This window comes from Schistocerca gregaria, chromosome 4, assembly GCF_023897955.1.
Source record: "Schistocerca gregaria isolate iqSchGreg1 chromosome 4, iqSchGreg1.2, whole genome shotgun sequence".
Lineage (NCBI taxonomy): Eukaryota > Metazoa > Arthropoda > Insecta > Orthoptera > Acrididae > Schistocerca > Schistocerca gregaria.
This window is the reverse complement of record NC_064923.1, coordinates 722,346,678-722,367,323: the sequence shown is the minus strand read 5'-3', so window position 1 is coordinate 722,367,323 and position 20,646 is coordinate 722,346,678. Positions and strand designations below refer to the sequence as shown.

At 39.3% G+C, this 20,646-nt stretch overlaps 1 protein-coding gene and 1 non-coding gene across 2 annotated transcripts in view; both read right to left on the bottom strand.

Moving 5' to 3' along the window:
- The window catches only part of LOC126267242 (chromosome-associated kinesin KIF4), a 240,574-nt gene that overhangs the window by 30,980 nt on the left and 188,948 nt on the right, over positions 1 to 20,646 (bottom strand). Inside the window, exon 14 of the mRNA XM_049972234.1 lies at positions 18,023 to 18,161. Within this exon, the coding sequence (XP_049828191.1) occupies positions 18,023 to 18,161 (139 nt within the window). The remainder of the gene's footprint in view (positions 1 to 18,022; positions 18,162 to 20,646) is intronic.
- On the bottom strand, positions 17,488 to 17,562 carry Trnas-cga (transfer RNA serine (anticodon CGA)). Its single transcript has one exon. It is a non-coding gene; the product is annotated as a tRNA-Ser (tRNA).

Below are 20,646 nucleotides of genomic sequence, written 5' to 3'. Positions count from 1 at the left end.
TAGAGTTGCACCTTTTTTAGACTGAAGTCAGCTGATAGGTCCTAAAACAAAACAATCAGGTGATAGTTGTACCTACTTAAAGGACATTCTAACTAAGGAATCACCTTCAGAGGTGGTCAGGTATGCAATAAGAGAAGGAATTAACATAGCTCATCAAAATATAAGAGTTATTAGAGCTAAAGTTAGTGAACTGCTTATAGAGGTTGACTATGGAAATACTAGTACATAGGAGCACCACTTAAATAATTTGACAATTCAGAGGCTTTCTTTACCAGGGTACAGATTAGCTGTCTGTTTTTCAAGGAGTTCCTCGTGGAGTGGGGAGTGGCCATGTAGGTAAAAGAACAGTATTCCAATATTATGAGAAGGAAAGATGCTACTCACCGTATAGTGGAGATGCTGAGTTGCAGATAGGCAAAAAAGAGAAGAAGAAGAAGAAGAAGAAGAAGAAGAAGAAGAAAGAAGAAGAAGAATCGCACAATTACAGTTTTTGGCCATTAAGACCTTCGTCAACAATAGACATGCGCGCACACAACTGCAGTCTCAGACCTGACAGTGGGCGTGCATGTGTACGTGTGTCTATTGTTGAAGAAGGCCTGAATGGAGGAAAGCTTTAATCGTGAGTCTGAATCTCCACTATATGGCGAGTAGCAACTTTCCTTCTCATAATATTGTTACATTCCATCCTGAATTTTCCATTGTTTGAAAAACTGTATTCCATTTTAGTCTGTAGACTATCATGGCACTGCACTGAACAGATATTTGAATGTCGTGCAGGGGCAGCTGAATGTAGTGAAACTAAACTTGTAATTGTTGTTGTTTATAGGGCCCCTAACTCTGACTTCAGAGCATTTCTGGGCAAGCTAGATGATGATGACGATGATAATGATGATGATGAAGTCCCATACTTCGTGACAGAGCATAGGGGAACGATGCGGGAGATGCACACTGCTGTAATAGGTAAGGTCCTAGTAGAGGTGGTTTTCCATTGCCTTCCTCTGACTGTAGTGGGATGAATGACGATGAAGAAGACAACAACACCACCCAGTCACCTCTAGGCAGAGAAAATCCCTGACCTCACCAGGAATCAAACCTGGGACCCTGTGCTCGGGAGGAGAGAATGCTACTGTGAGACCACAAGCAGCGGACACTCAAGCTAGAGAGGGTTCTTGATTCACTTTATAGGAAGTACCAAAAATTAGTTGTAAGCAGTAACTTCGATATCACTTTTGTATATGTCCATGAACCATGGACCTTACCGTTGGTGGGGAGGCCTGATTGCCTCAACGATACAGATAGCCGTAATGTAGGTGCAACCACAACGGAGGGGTATCTGTTCAGAGGCCAGACAAACGTGTGGTTCCTGAAGAGGGGCAGCAGCCTTTTCAGTAGTTGCAGGGGCAACAGTCTGGATGATTGACTGATCTGGCCCTGTAACACTAACCAAAATGGCCTTGCTGAACTGGTACTGAGAATGGCTGAAAGCAAGGGGAAACTACAGCTGTAATTTTTCCCGAGAGCATGCAGCTTTACTGTATGATTAAATAATGATGGTGTTCTCTTGGGTAAAATATTCCAGAGGTAAAATAGCCCCCATTCGGATCTTCGGGTGGGGACTACTCAAGAGGATGTCGTTATCAGGAGAAAGAAATCTGGCGTTCTACGGATCGGAGCGTGGAATGTCAGATCCCTTCATAGCACAGGTAGGTTAGAAAATTTAAAAAGGGAAATGGATAGGTTAAAGTTAGATATAGTGGGAACTAGTGAAGTTCGGTGGCGGGAGGAACAAGACTTTTGGTCAAGTGAATATATATAAATACAAAATCAAATAGGGGCAATGCAGGAGTAGGTTTAATAATGAATAAAAAAATAGGAGTGCGGGTAAGCTACTACAAACAGCATAGTGAATGCATTATTGTGACCAAGACAGACACAAAGCCCACGTCTACTACAGTAGTACAAGTTTATTTGCCAACTAGCTCTGCAGATGACGAAGAAATTGATGAAATGTATGATGAGATAAAAGAAATTATTCAGGTAGTGAAGGGAGACGAAAATTTAATAGTCACAGGTCCTGGAATTCGAGAGCAGGAAAAGGAAGAGAAGGAAAAGTAGTAGGTGAATATGAATTGGAGCTAAGAAATGAAAGAGGAAGCCACCTGGTAGAATTTTGCGCAGAGCATAACTTAATCATAGCTAACGCTTGGTTCAAATACCATGAAAGAAGATTGTATACATGGAAGAAGCCTGGAGATACTGACAGGTTTCAGATAGATTATATAATGTTAAGACAGAGACTTATGAACTAGGTTTTAAATCTTAAGACTTTTCCAGGGGCAGACGTGGACTCTGGCCATAATCTATTGGTTATTAACTGTAGATTAAAACTGAAGAAACTGCAAAAAGGTGGGAATTTAAGGAGATGGGACCTGGATAAACTGAAAGAACCAGAGCTTGTACAGAGTTTCAGGGAGAGCATAAGGGAACAATTGACAGTAATGGGGGAAAGGAATACAGTAGAAGAATGGGTAGCTTTGAGGGATGAAATAGTGAAGGCAGCAGAGGATCAAATAGGTAAAAAGACAAAGGCTAGTAGAAACCCTTGGATAACAGAAGAAATATTGAATTTAATTGATGAAAGGAGAAAATACAAAAATTCAGTAAATGAAGCAGGCAAAAAGGAATACAAACGTCTCAAAAATGAGATCGACAGCAAGTGCAAAATTGCTAAGCAGGGATGGCTAGAGGACAAATGTAAGAATGTAGAGGCTTATCTCACTAGGGGTAAGATAGATACTGCCTACAGGAAAATTAGAGAGACCTTTGGAGAAAAGAGAACCACTTGTATGAACATCAAGAGCTCAGATGGAAACCCAGTTCTAAGCACAGAAGGGAAAGCAGAAAGGTGGAAGGAGTATATAGAGGGTCTATACAAGGGCAATGTACTTGAGGACGATATTATGGAAATGAAATATAGATGAAGATGAAATGGGAGATATGATACTGCGTAAAGAGTTTGACAGAGCACTGAAAGACCTGAGTTGAAACAAGGCCGCCGGAGTAGACAACATTCCATTAGAACTACTGACAGCTTTGGGAGAGCCAGTCCTCACAAAACTCTACCATCTGGTGAGCAAGATGTATGAGACAGGCGAAACACCCTCAGACTTCAAGAAGAATATAATAATTCCAATCCCAAAGAAAGCAAATGTTGACAGATGTGAAAATTATCGAACAATCAGTTTAATAAGTCACAGCTGCAAAATACTAACGCGAATTCTTTACAGACGAATGGAAAAACTGGTAGAAGCTGACCTCTGGGAAGATCAGTTTGGATTCCGAAGAAATACTGGAACACGTGAGGCAATACTGACCCTACGACTTATCTTAGAAGAAAGACTAAGGAAAGGCAAATTTACGTTTCTAGCATTTGTACACTTAGAGAAAGCTTTTGACAATGTTGACTGGAATACTCTCTTTCAAATTCTGAAGGTGGCAGGGGTAAAATACAGGGAGCGAAAGGCTATTTACAATTTGTACAGAAAGCAGATTGCAGTTATAAGAGTGGAGAGGTATGAAAGGGAAGCAGTGGTTGGGAAGGGAGTGAGACAGGGTTGTAGTCTATCCTCGATTTTATTCAATTTGTATATTGAGCAAGCATTAAAGGTAACAAAAGAAAAGTTCAGAGTAGCTATTAAAATCCATGGAGAAGAAATAAAAACATTGAGGTTCGCTGATGACATTGTAATTCTGTCAGAGACAGCAAAGGACTTGGAAGAGCAGTTGAACGGAATGGATAGTGTCTTGAAAGGATGGTATAAAAAACACAAAAAACACCAAAAAAAAAACCACAAAAAAGGATAATGGAATGGAGTCTAATTAAGTCGGGTCATGCTAAGGGAATTAGATTAGGAAATGAGACACTTAAAGTAGTAAAGGAGTTGTGCTATTTGGGGAGCAAAATAACTGATGATGGTCGAAGTAGAGAGGATATAAAATGTAGACTGGCAATGGCAAGGAAAGCGTTTCTGAAGGAGAGAAATTTGTTAACATCGAGTATAGATTTAAGTGTCAGGAAGTCATTTATAAAAGTGTTTGTATGGAGTGTAGCCATATATGGAAGTGAAACATGGATGACAAACAGTTTGGACAAGAAGAGAATAGAAGCTTTCGAAATGTGGTGCTACAGAAGAATGCTGAAATTAGATGGGTAGTCTGTGGCACAACTTGACTAAAAGAAGGGATCAGTTGGTAGGACATGTTCTGAGGCATCAAGGGATCACAAATTTAGCATTGGAGGGCAACGTGGAGACTCAAAATTGTAGAGGGAGACCAAGAGATGAATACACTAAGCAGATTCAGAAGGATGTAAGCTGCAGTAGGTACTGGGAGATGAAGAAGCTTGCACAGGATAGAGTAGCATGGAGAGCTGCATCAAACCAGTCTCAGGACTGAAGACCCCAACAACAACATATGATTGTGCAAGAAAAAGGATGTTGATAGATCTAAATTGATATGATTTGATTCAGACTGTGTTTTTTTCCAGCCCGGGCGCAGGAGAACAGTAGCACAGCCATAGACAATATTTTTATTCATTCTTCGTTACTAGATGATTATTCCGTTAGTAAATGGGTAAATGACCTTTTAGACCATGATGCACAAATTTAACACTAAATGGATTTTGTACTCAAATGTCACATATAATTACAAACTATGTAGGAAAGTTAATCCAATGGCAATAGAGATTTTTTTAAACCTCGTCAAGGAACAAGAGTGGCAAGATGTTTAATAGTGCTGATAACATAGATAACAAATTCAATGCTTTCCTTAACACATTTCTCATGCTGAGCGTTGCTTTCCATTAGAACGATCTAAATGGGATGCTAGCAGTAAAAGGCAACTTGGGTGGCTGTCTAGTGGGATAAGGATATCATGTAAAACAAAAAGGGAATTATAACAGAATGTTAGAAATAGTCACAACAAGCTGCAGTATCCCATTACAAGCAGTCCTGTAAGGTGCTTAGAATGTTATTAGGAAGAGGCAAAGGGTATGTGGTATTCAAATAAAATAGCTAATTCACATGATAAAATTAAAACCATATGGTCAGTTGTGAAGGATGTGCCTTAAGAACACAAGGTCGACGATATGAAGTCAGTTCATAGTAAAAATATTTCTGTTACTTATGAACGAACTATCAGTTTAATAAGTCACAGCTGCAAAATACTAACGCGAATTCTTTACAGACGAATGAAAAAACTGGTAGATGCGGACCTCGGGGAGGATCAGTTTGGATTCCGTCGAAATGTTGGGACACGTGAGGCAATACTGACCTTACGACTTATCTTAGAAGAAAGATTAAGAAAAGGCAAACCTACGTTTCTAGCAGTTGTAGACTTAGAGAAAGCTTTTGACAATGTTGACTGGAATACTCTTTTTCAAATTCTAAAGGTGGCAGGGGTAAAATACAGGGAGCGAAAGGCTATTTACAATTTGTACAGAAACCAGATGGCAGTCATAAAAGTCGAGGGGCATGAAAGGGAAGCAGTGGTTGGGAAAGGAGTGAGACAGGGTTGTAGCCTCTCCCCGATGTTATTCAATCTGTATATTGAGCAAGCAGTAAAGGAAACAAAAGAAAAATTTGGAGTAGGTATTAAAATTCATGGAGACGAAGTAAAAACTTTGAGGTTTGCCGATGACATTGTAATTCTGTCAGAGACGGCAAAGGACTTGGAAGAGCAGTTGAACGGAATGGACAGTGTCTCGAAAGGAGGATATAAGATGAACATTAACAAAAGCAAAACGAGGATAATGGAATGTAGTCAAATTAAATCGGGTGATGGTGAGGGAATTAGATTAGGAAATGAGGCACTTAAAGTAGTAAAGGAGTTTTGCTATTTAGGAAGTAAAATAACTGATGATGGTCGAAGTAGAGAGGATATAAAATGTAGACTGGCAATGGCAAGGAAAGCGTTTCTGAAGAAGAGAAATTTGTTAAAATCGAATATAGATTTATGTATCAGGAAGTCGTTTCTGAAAGTATTTGTTTGGAGTGTAGCCATGTATGGAAGTGAAACATGGACGATTACTAGTTTGGACAAGAAGAGAATAGAAGCTTTCGAAATGTGGTGCTACAGAAGAATACTGAAGATAAGGTGGATAGATCACGTAACTAATGGGGAGGTATTGAATAGGATTGGGGAGAAGAGACGTTTGTGGCACAACTTGACTAGAAGAAGGGATCGGTTGGTAGGACATGTTTTGAGGCATCAAGGGATCACAAATTTAGCGTTGGAGGGCAGCGTGGAGGGTAAAAATTGTAGAGGGAGACCGAGAGATGAGTACACTAAGCAGATTCAAAAGGATGTAGGTTGCAGTAGGTACTGGGAGATGAAGCAGCTTGCACAGGATAGAGTAGCATGGAGAGCTGCATCAAACCAGTCTCAGGACTGAAGACAACAACAACAACAACAACAACAACAACTTATGAATCAGATATATGTACATAATTTAACAATCTTTTCTGAGCATTTCTGGTGAATTAAATAAAATATTAGTTTCTACAGGGAATCATACAACTCTTTTGGAAAATGCCTTTCCGACATTGATGTCTGAAATACTCTTGTGTGTTACTGACAAGGGGGGAGATTGAGTCGACAATTAAATCACTGAAGACTAAGGACTCTCATGGATATTATGGAGTGCCTAGCAGAACATTAAAGTATGGTGCTGACATGTTATCCGTATATTTAACCATATTCGTAATTTTTCCTTTAGGTATGATCAGTTTCCTGAACAATTGAAGTACTCTGTAGTAAAGATGCTTTATAAAAAGGGAGAAAGGGAAAATGTAGACAATTTTAGACCTATTTCTGTACCATCAGAGTTTACTAAAGTTATTGAAAAGGCTGTGTATGTATGGATAATTGATCATTTTACATCACATAATTTGCCATAAAATGTACGGTTCAGCTTTAGAAGTTGTTTAACAATGGAAAATGTTACATTCTCTTGTCTCTGTGAAATATTTCGAATACTAGGCATATGTTTTGATTTAACTAAGGCTTTTGATTGTGTTTATCACAAAATATTACTCCAGAAGTTGGACCATTACGGAAGATGGGGAGTAGCTCACAACTGATTCACTTCTTACTTTAACAACAGACAGCAAAAGTGGAACAGGGAACGGTCAAATGGGGGATGTCCCAGGGATCAGTGTTGGGGCCATTCCTGTTCATTATTTATATAAATGATATGCCCTGTAGTATTACGGGTAACTCTAAAATATTTCTGTTTGCTAATGACACTAGCTTGGTAGTAAAACATGTTGTGTGCAACATTGCCTGTGTTTCAAATAGTGCAGTTCATGACAAGTTCTTAGCTCGTAGAAAATAAACTAACACTAAATCACAGTAAGATGCAGTTTTTACAGTTTGTAACACACAATTCAACAAAACCTGACATTTTGATTTCACAGAATGGGCATATGATTAGTGATACTGAACAGTTCAAATTTCTAGGTGTTCAGATAGATAGTAAACTGTCACAGAAAGTCCACGTTCAGGATCTTGTTCAAAGATTTAATGCCACCATTTTTATTATTTGAACGGTATCTGAAGCGAGTGGTCGCTCAACATGAAAATCAATCTACTTTGCTGATCTTCATTCGTGTATGTCATATGGTATTATATTTTGGTGTAACTCTTCCTATTCTGAAAGGATATTTTTGGCTCAGAAACAGGCGATTTGGGCAATAAGTGGTGCAAGTTCACAAACCTCTTGTCGACCGCTGTCCAGTAGTCTGGGTACTTGGACATTGGCCTCTCAGTATATATATTCTTTACCATCATTTCTTGCCAACAATATCAGCTTATTCCCAAGAATAATCAGATTTCACTCAGTTAATACTCAGCAGAAATCCAACCTGCATTTGGATCCGACTTCCTTAACTCCTGTGCAGAAAAGTGTGCAGTATACTGTGGTGTCCATTTTCAATAAGCTTCTGCAGGAATTCAAAAATCTTAGCAGTAATCCACCCACTTTCAAACCTAAACTGAAGAGTTTCCTCACGGGCCACTCTTTCCATTCTATTGAGGAGTTCCTTGTAAAATTAAGCTGATTCTGATGTTATATTGTTGATTGCATTTAAATAAACTTATGGCTTGATAAACATTTTATTTTTATCTGTTATTACTTTTATGTTGTAATTTTCATGTAATGACACGTTGTATGGCCTCTGAGATTTGCTCCTCAATTTAGTCCTACAGAACTTTGTGTGTACATAAAATAAATAAAAACTAGTACATTAGCATTATTGAAATAATAGCATTGTGTTGACTACATATCATATCGTGAAAGGAAATCAGCAATGTAGTAAATGATAGATTTGCTACTTAGCGTAAAGGTGACACATATAATGCACACAGGCAAGAGTACAAGACATTTATACACAAGCTTTTAGCTACAGCCTTCATCAGAAAAAGAGAAACACACACCAGCCATTCACATAAGCAAGCACAGCTCCCTCACACATGACCACCAATTCTGACAGCACGGCCCAGAATGCAACTGGCCCCAGCTTACGTGAATGAATGGTGTGTATTTCTCTTTTTCTGATGAAGGCTGTGGCCGAAAGCATATGCGTATGTGTCTTTTACTCATGCCTGTCTGCATATTAATGTGTCATCTTTATGGTAAGTAGCAGTCTATCTTTTCCTACCTTGTTGATATTCCTACCTGGAGTTTCCAGTGTTTGATTTCATATCATGAATGGCCATTTCCTTGTGGAATACTCTATGCGACAACTACTACAGCAAAAAAGTGCCATGCCACCATTGTGAATAATTTTTTTGTACTTTTGACAGGTGATGTCCTTTGACGTGAATAATTCCTTAACCTTATACACCAACAATGAATAACTTTACACTAACATTTTTTCATCATCATCAGTACAATAGAAGAACTGAAGAAACTGCAAAAATGTGGGAAATTAAGGAGATGGGACCTGGATAAACTGAAAGAACCAGAGGTTGTACAGAGTTTCAGAGAGAGCATAAGGGAACAATTGACAGGAATAGGGGAAAGAAATACAGTAGAAGAAGAATGGGTAGCTTTGAGGGATGTAGTAGTGAAGGCAGCAGAGGATAAAGTAGGTACAAAGACGAGGGCTGCTAGAAATCCTTGGGTAACAGAAGAAATATTGAATTTAATTGATGAAAGGAGAAAATATAAAAATGCAGTAAATGAAGCAGGCAAAAAGGAATACAAACGTCTCAAAAATGAGATCGACAGGAAGTGCAAAATGGCTAAACAGGGATGGCTAGAGGACAAATGTAAGGATGTAGAAGCTTATCTCACTAGGGGTAAGATAGATATTGCCTACAGGAAAATTAAAGAGACCTTTGGAGAGAAGAGAACCACGTGTATGAATATCAAGAGCTCAGATGGCAGCCCAGTTCTAAGCAAAGAAGGGAAGGCAAAAAGGTGGAAGGAGTATATAGAAGGTTTATACAAGAGCGATGTACTTGAGGACAATATTATGGAAATAGAAGAGGATGTAGACGAAGACGAAATGGGAGATACGATACTGCGTGAAGAGTTTGACAGAGCACTGAAAGACCTGAGTCGAAACAAGGCCCCCGGAGTAGACAACATTCCATTAGAACTACTGACGGCCTTGGGAGAGCCAGTAATGACAAAACTCTACCAGCTGGTGAGCAAGATGTATGAGACAGGCGAAATACCCTCAGACTTCAAGAAGAATATAATAATTCCAATCCCAAAGAAAGCAGGTGCTGACAGATGTGAAAATTACCGAACTATCAGTTTAATAAGCCACGGCTGCAAAATACTAACGCGAATTCTTTACAGACGAATGGAAAAACTGATAGATGCAGACCTCGGGGAAGATCAGTTTGGATTCCGTCGAAATGTTGGAACACGTGAGGCAATACTGACCTTACGACTTATCTTAGAAGAAAGATTAAGAAAAGGCAAACCTACGTTTCTAGCATTTGTAGACTTAGAGAAAGCTTTTGACAATGTGGACTGGAATACTCTTTTTCAAATTCTAAAGGTGGCAGGGGTAAAATACAGGGAGCGAAAGGCTATTTATAATTTGTACAGAAACCAGATGGCAGTAATAAGAGTCGAGGGGCATGAAAGGGAAGCAGTGGTTGGGAAAGGAGTGAGACAGGGTTGTAGCCTCTCCCCGATGTTATTCAATCTGTATATTGAGCAAGCAGTAAAGGAAACAAAAGAAAAATTTGGAGTAGGTATTAAAATTCATGGAGACGAAGTAAAAACTTTGAGGTTCGCCGATGACATTGTAATTCTGTCAGAGACGGCAAAGGACTTGGAAGAGCAGTTGAACAGAATGGACAGTGTCTTGAAAGGAGGATATAAGATGAACATTAACAAAAGCAAAACGAGGATAATGGAATGTAGTCAAATTAAATCGGGTGATGCTGAGGGAATTAGATTAGGAAATGAGGCACTTAAAGTAGTAAAGGAGTTTTGCTATTTAGGAAGTAAAATAACTGATGATGGTCGAAGTAGAGAGGATATAAAATGTAGACTGGCAATGGCAAGGAAAGCGTTTCTGAAGAAGAGAAATTTGTTAACATCGAATATAGATTTATGTATCAGGAAGTCCTTTCTGAAAGTATTTGTTTGGAGTGTAGCCATGTATGGAAGTGAAACATGGACGATAACTAGTTTGGACAAGAAGAGAATAGAAGCTTTCGAAATGTGGTGCTACAGAAGAATACTGAAGATAAGGTGGATAGATCACGTAACTAATGAGGAGGTATTGAATAGGATTGGGGAGAAGAGAAGTTTGTGGCACAACTTGACTAGAAGAAGGGATCGGTTGGTAGGACATGTTTTGAGGCATCAAGGGATCACAAATTTAGCATTGGAGGGCAGCGTGGAGGGTAAAAATCGTAGAGGGAGACCGAGAGATGAGTACACCAAGCAGATTCAGAAGGATGTAGGTTGCAGTAGGTACTGGGAGATGAAGCAGCTTGCACAGGATAGAGTAGCATGGAGAGCTGCATCAAACCAGTCTCAGGACTGAAGACAACAACAACAACAACAGTACAATAGAAAACTAACTTCAAACGAGCTAATGTTCACTATACCCCGCCGGCGAAACATTGCACTTGACAGTTCGCTTTTTGTCTAGTTAGGTTGGCTATACTGTAATAGCGATGTTGCAACAGCAGCCTCTATACACACAGCAGACGATAGTTTTCCGTCCAGTCTCGTAAATGCAAGCGATTGAGCAATTACAATGTATATAAAAACTCGTTTTTAGTTGTACTACAATGACAGGAAGTAAACAACCGTATAATAATGCATGTAAAAGCATAACAATGCGCACCCTTTCGATAACGGAGCAAAGAAATACAAAAACCAAGCATCTGACGACTGGTACTTTAAAATCAATAATGTACGTAGTTTACAAAATAAATAATAACCGAGATTGCAATACATAATCAATATTAGAATTTTTTCACTCACCAATTTACAGCGATAATGGCGCAATTCCATCCAGCTCGCCATCGTCACTGTTGTCCGATTCATCGCTAAAACCGTCTTCATCGTCCTCATCGGCAAGACAAATCATTAATTGTTCATGGCCACTGATAATGCCTTCTATTGTCTGTGCTGCTCGTATAAGCTTCTCGACGTGCTCTACTTTTTTTCTCCGTGAGGCTGCATCCACAGTCACAAGAGCTTCACGCAACAGCTTTTCCACATCTGTTATTGTAAAGGACTTGTTGTTGTTCCTTACATACATTTTTACGTCACTCCATACTAACTCAATAGGGTTGAAATGGCAGTGATATGGTGGCAGCCTTATTACAGTATGACCCTGCTCCTTGGCAATTTCGTCTACTACGTATGTAGGTGTCGTAGGCTTATTTTCTTTAACAAGAGAATATAACAGAACCTTTGTCATACCCATACCCGCTGCAATATTTCGAGCCTGTAACCACTGCACCATAATTTATTTCCGATCATTTGTAGTTGGGGCTTTGTTCTGTATCACCGAATGATATGGAGCATTGTCCATTACAATTGTTGTAGGGACAGGAAATTGTTTTAAAAGGTTCCTGAACCACTCAACAAATCGTGCGTGATCCATATCTTCATGGTAATCACCAGTCTTTTTTGATCTAAAAACTGAAAGTGCGTCAGGGACAAAACCACTGCAGGAGCCTGCATGGACCACAATTAATCTAGCTCCTCTTCCCGTCGGCTGATGGCCGCTACTGCTGGGTGTGTTATCCGTCCAACATTTACTGACAGCTTCCCCGGCATTAACCCACGTTTCGTCTAGCCAAATTATGGAATGAATGTCTCTGCCCACAATTTTGTGCAAGAAAATGCTACGAGCGGTAACAATATGTGCCCTCTCTAACAGTACTTTGCGTCCGTCTAGCGTTTTGTAACGGAAACCCATATTTTTTAGCACAATTTTTAGTGATGTTTTACCAACCCTGAAGAGTTCATTTTCTTTTAAAGAGATTTATAACTTAGATATAGTCGGATACTCTTTTCTGCTGTAGTAAGCATAAAAATGCCTACGAACTGCATCAGTCTGGAAAGAATCTAAATCTGTGATAGGACTACGCCGCTTTTTCTTCTTTCCCGGGGTTGATAAAAATGTATTATTTGATCCAGACAGCTCGGAATCATTACGGCTCACTTCAGTATCTTCCAAGTTTTGTAGTAATACTCCCTTACTTACTACCGTTCTTGCACTAATACCAAGAGTTTTCGACGTACGTTCCACCACTTTGTCGGCAGGAATTGATGGCTGTCCATTAATGCTTACGTAGTTTTTCTCCTGCTCGTAAAACTCACGAGTTATGCGTAGCAACTCCAGTGCCTGGCTGTTTAGCGGCACCCCTCGACGCAAAGGATTGTCACTAGGTTAAGGAAGTCTTTTCGGTGGCATTTTCCAAGTATGTAAACTCACAACGTAACAAAAGTCACAACGATATAGCACACAGTACAACGAAAACACGCGGTAAACAACACACAACTCACGTTGTATACACATTCACTAAACAAAGCCGGCAACGCGGGAACTTTGACGTCACAGCACTAGAGTAACAGGAGTGCTCACTGCGCTGTGATTGGCTGGCGCCCCACGCTGAACGCCTAGCGCCTATCGTTCTTCACTTGTTACTCTGTTACGCTGCCAACTTCATACGCAAACGTCAAGTGCAATGTTTCAGCGGCCCGGGTATAACTGATGTTTCACATCTCAGCTGGTTATATGACTAATACCTTTAACATGTCAGTAGCAGACGTCACAAATGTCCCTGCGTGTTATCTTGACATTTGTTACTGTAAGGAATAGTTTCAAAAATGTGATTATTTTGGGCTTTGTAAGCTATCTTCACAAAGGATTAGATTGTACTTTTAACCATCATCTTATCTCTACGTGTGTGTGAAATGTAAAATAAAGAAAAAACATTGCTTGTTGTAGGATATTAGAATGCAAATGATTGTAAGCTCTCACAGCTGGTCATGAAATTACGGTGTATGCATAAATATTAACTTCTTGCGAGGTTACATTTTCAGTCATGTATGATCTTGTTGGAGCAAAAGTTACCTATTTTGTCACTACTCCACAGTTAACAAGGCTTTTCTGTTCATTTGGAAATAAACACATTTCTTTCGAGGTAACAGAGTGGTGCAGTAAGTTACTAATAGCTCAATGACGAGTCTCCATTTCCTTGCCTTTCGAGTTGATACTGACAACTTAACCTTAGCTGTTGTGTGTGGAGGGCTGCTCCCCCTGTATTCAACAGAAAATATCATGTTCCAACAAAAATCAATTCTGTTTTGAGAAAAACAGCACGTGTTAATTGTCGGGTAGCAAAGAAAGTAACAAGTAAATCAAAAGAACAAACTTCCATTAGAGGTTTTACAACTACTTCACATTTATTGAATTCGGATGTGTGGCATGTGGACTGCGTGTCTGAATGCAAATGACAAATCAATATGGCTGGATGTGAAAAGTGTATGATGTGTCAATTTGAAACTGAATTACGACAAAAACATAAGGAATCGATTATGATGTATTATATGTATCTAAACTTCATACTAAGCTTCGATCAGTGCAATTGTTAACAAGGCTGCAAATTAAACTTTAGGCATTGTGACTGTGATATATACAACAGAGAGGGAACACTCAGGACGGAATACCAACAACGTTAAGCACAAGGATGGATTGGTATGCACCATAAAGATGACCTGATGAGTTTTGGACAAGCACAATGAAAAGACTGTTACACATTATAGCTTTCGACCAAAGCATTCTTCAGTAAAAAAACACACACATACACACACACACACACACACACACACACACACACACACACGTAGGTACGTACGTGATCACTACCACTGGCAGCTCTGACCAGAATTTCCAGCTGGAGCTGCCAGTGATACCAGTTGTGTGCATGAAGCATGTTTGATTGTGTGAATATATGCGCGTGCAATCCCTCGGTACATTATGAGCAGAATATTTTGATGCACTCCCCACCATCCTTTGGTGAGAGAGTAAATTACATTTTATACTTTCTTGCCATTATTATAATAGACTGTATGTGAGACACCCAGCTGAGCAGAGAGTCAAATATCAGTATGAGGAAAAGAGTGCAAGATTTTATTTGGAAAGCATACTTTCCACATGTGACATGATCAACAATGCGAACAGTGTTTGATTTGTAAAAAAGTACGACCATCGATTCCTCAGCTGACACCTCATGTGCACTGTTACATATCTATTCATCAATGTGTTATACAGCAGTGATTGTGTTTTAGATTGAAGATATGAGCCAGCAGATGAATGAACACAAACATTGTTTGTATATTGGAAATTTTTGTCAGGAGAGTGATTATTCGTTCTAAATTATAGGTATACAGAATGTACAAAGAGGGCTTAAAACTGCACCCTAGGCCAGGCCGTGAGGTAAGAAACAGGCCAAAAATGTTTCCTTTCAAACTGATATAGATTGCTCTTTGAGTGACCAGGCAACTGAAGCCATGTATCATCATTGAAGACTAACCAAAACCTGTCAGCTTGTTCAAGAGAATCGGTATCTGCAAGTGATCATAAGCTCCCGTAATGTCAAGAAATGCCACAAAGACTTTTGTTTTTCATTTGAATGGGTCAGGTGATGTTCATAGCAAACGAATACAGATTGTCTATAGCTCCTTTGCCTTTTCTAAACCACATTGACTCTGAGGAATTAAATTACGCTTTTCAAGCCACAATTCCACTTTCATTTTAACCATCCGCTCCAGCACATTCTTGCCACACAAGAAGACAATTTGATTGATCGATAGAAGAGATCTTTGGATATCTCCCATTTTTCAGAACTGGAAGTATAATCTGCATCTTCCAAGTTTTCGTAAGCCCTGTTTCTTCTAATACTGATTAAAAATGAACAAGAGCAAATCTTTTGCTTCCATGGGCAGGTTCTCAAGCATAGAGTAATGTATAATAATACCAGGACAGCTGTCATGATGATTTAATATTATCATTTAGTTTTTTTTAGAGAATGGACAAAGCAAGATATAATGAAGAAGACTAAAAACTGAAGGTGAATAATGTTGGAATGGGACTGCGGGACAAGCGAGCATATTGATAAATTCCTCTATTCAGGAAGTTGTAGCAAGTAGAGTGGATGGCAAATGGCTGTTTCTAAAATCCTTTATTTTATACCAAATGTTGGTCATACTGCTTGAAATATTGAGTGGAAAACAACATCTAATCCAGTTTTTCTGCCACTTCTTTTTTCCCATTCACATTTACTTTTCTCACAAGAAATTATCCAAATAGAATTGTGGTGATAGGTTTTCCGAGTAAGCTGACATTTTGGAACTTCTCTGGAGCATTCAGGATTCTGCCAAGGAGTGGAATATTGCTTCATAATAGTATATGCTTTTTCCCTTCGGAATGCTGATATCTGCTGCAGCTTCCATAACGTTTATTAAAATTTGGCATCCTTCTTTTCCTGTAAGGTACTTTTCATAGTTTCGAGCCTTCTTCGAACTGTATGCTTATATTTGCTCCAGTTGGCTTCTACCATTTTCCACTTACTATTAATGTAAAACATTTGTTTAGTATCAATGTTTAAGTTAATGAAGAATTATATTGGGGGATGATGTAATCCCACTGAGTCAGTTTTAGTTTGCCAGGCAAAGTGTGAAGACACTATAATGTGAGCTCCATCACTGACTATCTCTAGGTTATGGTCTTGAACAACATCCATCAAAGTCCTGCCATTCCTGTCTATTATGTACCTCCCCCATGCAACATGATGCGAATTCAAAGTCTCCACCTATTATAAATGGAGGCCAAAGCGGTTTATTAGAAGTCTCGTGTTATCTTCAACAATTTTATAGTGAGGAGCCTTACACATGGACTACTGTAAAGGTTTTGTGAGCAGCTTGTACTTGTACAGCAACTAATTCAGTTTCATCATTTCTTGCACTAAGTGGGAAGTTTTTATGCGGCAGCATATTTTTTGCTAGTAAAAAATGCCACCTTTCCCACGAAGATAGTCCTCCCTAATTACAAAATAATTTTTAATGTGCAAGTCTGCTGAGATTTGAACCACATTTCGCACAATAGGACTGCAGCAGGCTGATTGATGAATAGTTCTCTTTAGAAACATTCTCTATTGAAGTTTGGTGACCTTGTGTTCCACTGCAGTCTTTTCATAGGCTTCATAATTTAGACTAGGAGAGAATTAAAAAGATACTTGTTACGAGAAGCCCAATACTGCTATCATTAATAGCACGATTTCATAGTGTATTCTGAATGACAATCTCTACAACATTTATCATCTTACTGATCAGTTCATTGTGAACTAGAGGCTGTCATTTACTTGGTACCTGCGAAGATGTTACCCTGTGAGCATGAGGCAAAAGGATTCTGACTTATAGAATCGCTTACTTCTGCTTGTCACCTGTAAGGTTCAGTCAGCAATGCTTGTCTAAGAGGATCAATACACATTTAACATGGATCCTATTTGCGCATTGATGAACTTGTATGCCTCTTATGGGCAGTGGAAAGTTCTTTCTTGTGGTGATTCGGTGTGCTGTTTGTTCGAACAGAAACTAATGGCCCAGGATAAAATTATTGACCTCCTGTGATGGAAGTTAAGGTTGGCGTAAGAGTAATGTTCAGCCAATCCCTGAAATCTACGTTGTTAAACATAACTAGTTCCTGAGCTCTTCACCATCTATGGTATTTGTGATAGGACTTGTCAGTGGATGGGTGCTGAATGCCACAGTGAGCAACAAATAGCAAATACATCTACTGCAGCTCATCCGAGAACGACATTGCTTCTTCTGTGGCCATATCGGAGGCATATAAAGCAATGCCTAACAGAATGAGATTTTCACTTTGCAGCGAAGTGGGCGCTGATATGAAACTACTTGGCAGATTAAAACTGTGCGCTGGACCGAGACTCGAACTCGGGACCTTTGCCTTTCGTGGCCAAGTGCTCTACCAACTGAGCTACCCAGGCACAACTCACGCCCCGTCCTCAGAGCTTTACTTCTGCCAGTACCTTGTCTCCTACCTTCCGAGCTTTACAGAAGTTGCATTTCTATGTTCTTCACCTTAGTCCACGACAGGCGAGTGATTGCCTTTATCTTATTTTACATAATTGAGGAATTACCATTATTGGTAAGCAGTAATATTCAGGTACAAATTTTTGTGTACTTGCCGTATTTAGAAGACTTTTTTGTATATCTGAATATTCTATACCTCAATCTCAAATGAATGCAAACACAAAATTAGGTAGGAAAGTATGCAACATATATGAAATCAAAACAACTACCACCACCACCACCACCAAACTAGATAACCAGGTACCAAAAAAGTTTTTTACCTACTTTTCAATCCTATTTGGTAAAACTAGTAACACTACACAGTGCATGGCTTCTCTGCCAAAAGAGCTACAGCTCTGTTAATGCTTCCTGTACCTTGATCGGAGTCCAAAATCTTCTGCTGCAAGTCAGCAATCTGTGCACTTCTGAGATTTACATCTTCTTCAAGTTGCTTGATTTCATTATGGATTTCTTTCCTTTCCTCATCTGTCAGGCCTTCCTCTTCTAAATTCTCCTAAACAGAAGAATGAATATTTTTCTTAGGCCAAAAGCTTAGAAATGTTTGGTACTTTTATTTTAATGTTGTATCCCTGCATAAGAATTAAACAATAACTTAATTCTCAAAAATGTGACCAAATTTGTGTAATTAGTTAAACTGTAACATTTGCTTGTGTGGCACATAATTTAGTACTGTCTGATAGCTACACAGTAGTACACCCTATTGCCACTACTAAATATTTTGTACCAGAAGGCAAGCCTGGCCAGCAATTCTGTTTCTTAATTTTATTGTTTTCTTTGGTAAATTTTGCTTTTGATATATTATTTTGAGTCATACTATATTACTAACTTTCATATCATCAAGTCTGACCTTCCTATTTTGGTACCGCCTACGGCTGAAAACTAGAGGGAGTCACACTCATTGAGTTTCCTAAGGTTATTCATCTCTACTGTACAGGCTTGATGACATCCTCTTGGGTAAAATATTACGGAGGTAAAACAGTACCTCAGTTGTGACCTCCAAGTGAGGACGACTGTGGGGAGGATGTTACCCGATGAGGGAGTGAGTGAGTGAGTGAGTGAGTGAGTGAGTGAGTGAGTGAGTGAGTGAGAGTGAAAATCTTGTGGTGTTCCTTTCAAAGGAATCGTCACAGTACTTGCCCAGACCAGTTTAGGGACATCACGGAGAATCTAAATCAGGATTATCATATGTAGATATGAACTGTCATCATCCTGAATGCGAATCCAGTATGTTAATCAATACGCCACTTCAGTGTTGGCAGGAAAAATAAAACTGATGTTCGATAGAGAACTGAAAAAGAGAAGTAGGTAGGGTGAAGTTAGATATAGTGAGAATTACTGATGGATGGTGGCAGCAAGAACTGTACTTCATATCAGATGAGTACAGGGTTAAAACAAAACCTTAGAAAGTAATGCAGGAGCAGGACTAATGATGCACGGGAAGAAATGTGGATAAGCTACCTGGTGGTTATAATTAAAGTGCAGCTACTCACAGAGGTCCAGTGGGGACCATAATTATTGTACAGCAATGAAACGTTGTAGACACTGTAATATGTTAATGTGGACCGATTTACGCTGGAACAAAATTAGTTCCGAGTTTGGCCACCATGTGCAAGTCTGAGAAAGACATACAGATATGTTTCCATATGTAATGGATTAGGAATGAGATGTGGGCAGGAAAGTTCAGACAAGAGGGAAATGCATAATGTTAATTTTATTATTAACTGAAGTATGTTCAATATGAGCACTGGGGACATCTACAGGATGCTGTGCAGTACCAAATTTGCATAAATTGGAACTAATTTTTTTCAAATGTAATTCGGTTCTGCATTAACATATTAGCATATCTATCAAGTTTCACGACCATACAATGATTACAGTCCACACCTAACCCCTGACAGTCACTGCACTTCATTTCACTCTGGGTCATTCCACATCAAGTGGACTAGAAGTCCCAGCTCAAGCATTTCCAAATCTCCAAGTTTTATGGAAAGGTTCCACAATGTCTTTGATGCATATGTACTCAGTTTCAGTGTAATATCTCCTTTGGTTCCATTTCAACAGCCTCCCATCAAAAGGGATCCCAAATCTGTTCCAGCTACATGCATGTATTTCTGCAGAACTGCAAACTTCACATAACTTTTGCAGAAGGTGCTAGTAACTTATAGGATGACAATTATTGAATGAAATGGGGGAGGGAGTACATAAGTTACTTACAACCTACAGCAGGCACACACTTTATTCAACATGTAAACCACTTCAGATTTAGGTTATGACATGTTTGGTATGCCTACCATCATTGGTGATTATGTGGTGCAGACGAATAGCAAAATTCCGCATGATCCGCTGAAGTGTCGGAACATCAATGCTGTTGATAACGTCCTAATTGGCCGTTTTCAGCTCAGCAATGGTTTCGGTATTATTGGTGTACACCTTGGCTTCAATAAAGCTACATAAAAAGGACTTGTATGTGTTCAGATCTGTAGACATTCTGTGAAGTGCTGCTCCAGGACATCAAACACAATCCTGCTTCGAAGGGGTCGAGCTCCGTCTTGCATGTACCACATCTTGTTGAAATCAGGGTAACTTTGGATAATGAGGATGAAATAATCTTCCAAAACCTTCACATACTGTTCGGTAGTCAGTGTGCCATCAAGGAATATTGCACTGATTATTCTGTGACTGGACGCTGCACACCATACAGTCACCCGTTGAGGATGAAGAGATTTCTCTGTCACGAAATGCAGATTCTCAGTCCCCATATGCCCCCATTCTGCTTACTGACGATAGCTGGCTTTCATGTGCAAATTGCCCTCAACAATAATGCGCGTGCCTCACAGCTAACTGAGTGTTAATGTCCTAATGCAAACCATTCAGAAGTTATGACAATTTTATTTAATATAGTTCCATAAGTGTCACCTTGTACAATCATCTGCTTTTGTATATTTAAATAACGTTTTGTGCTGAACAAGAATATATTA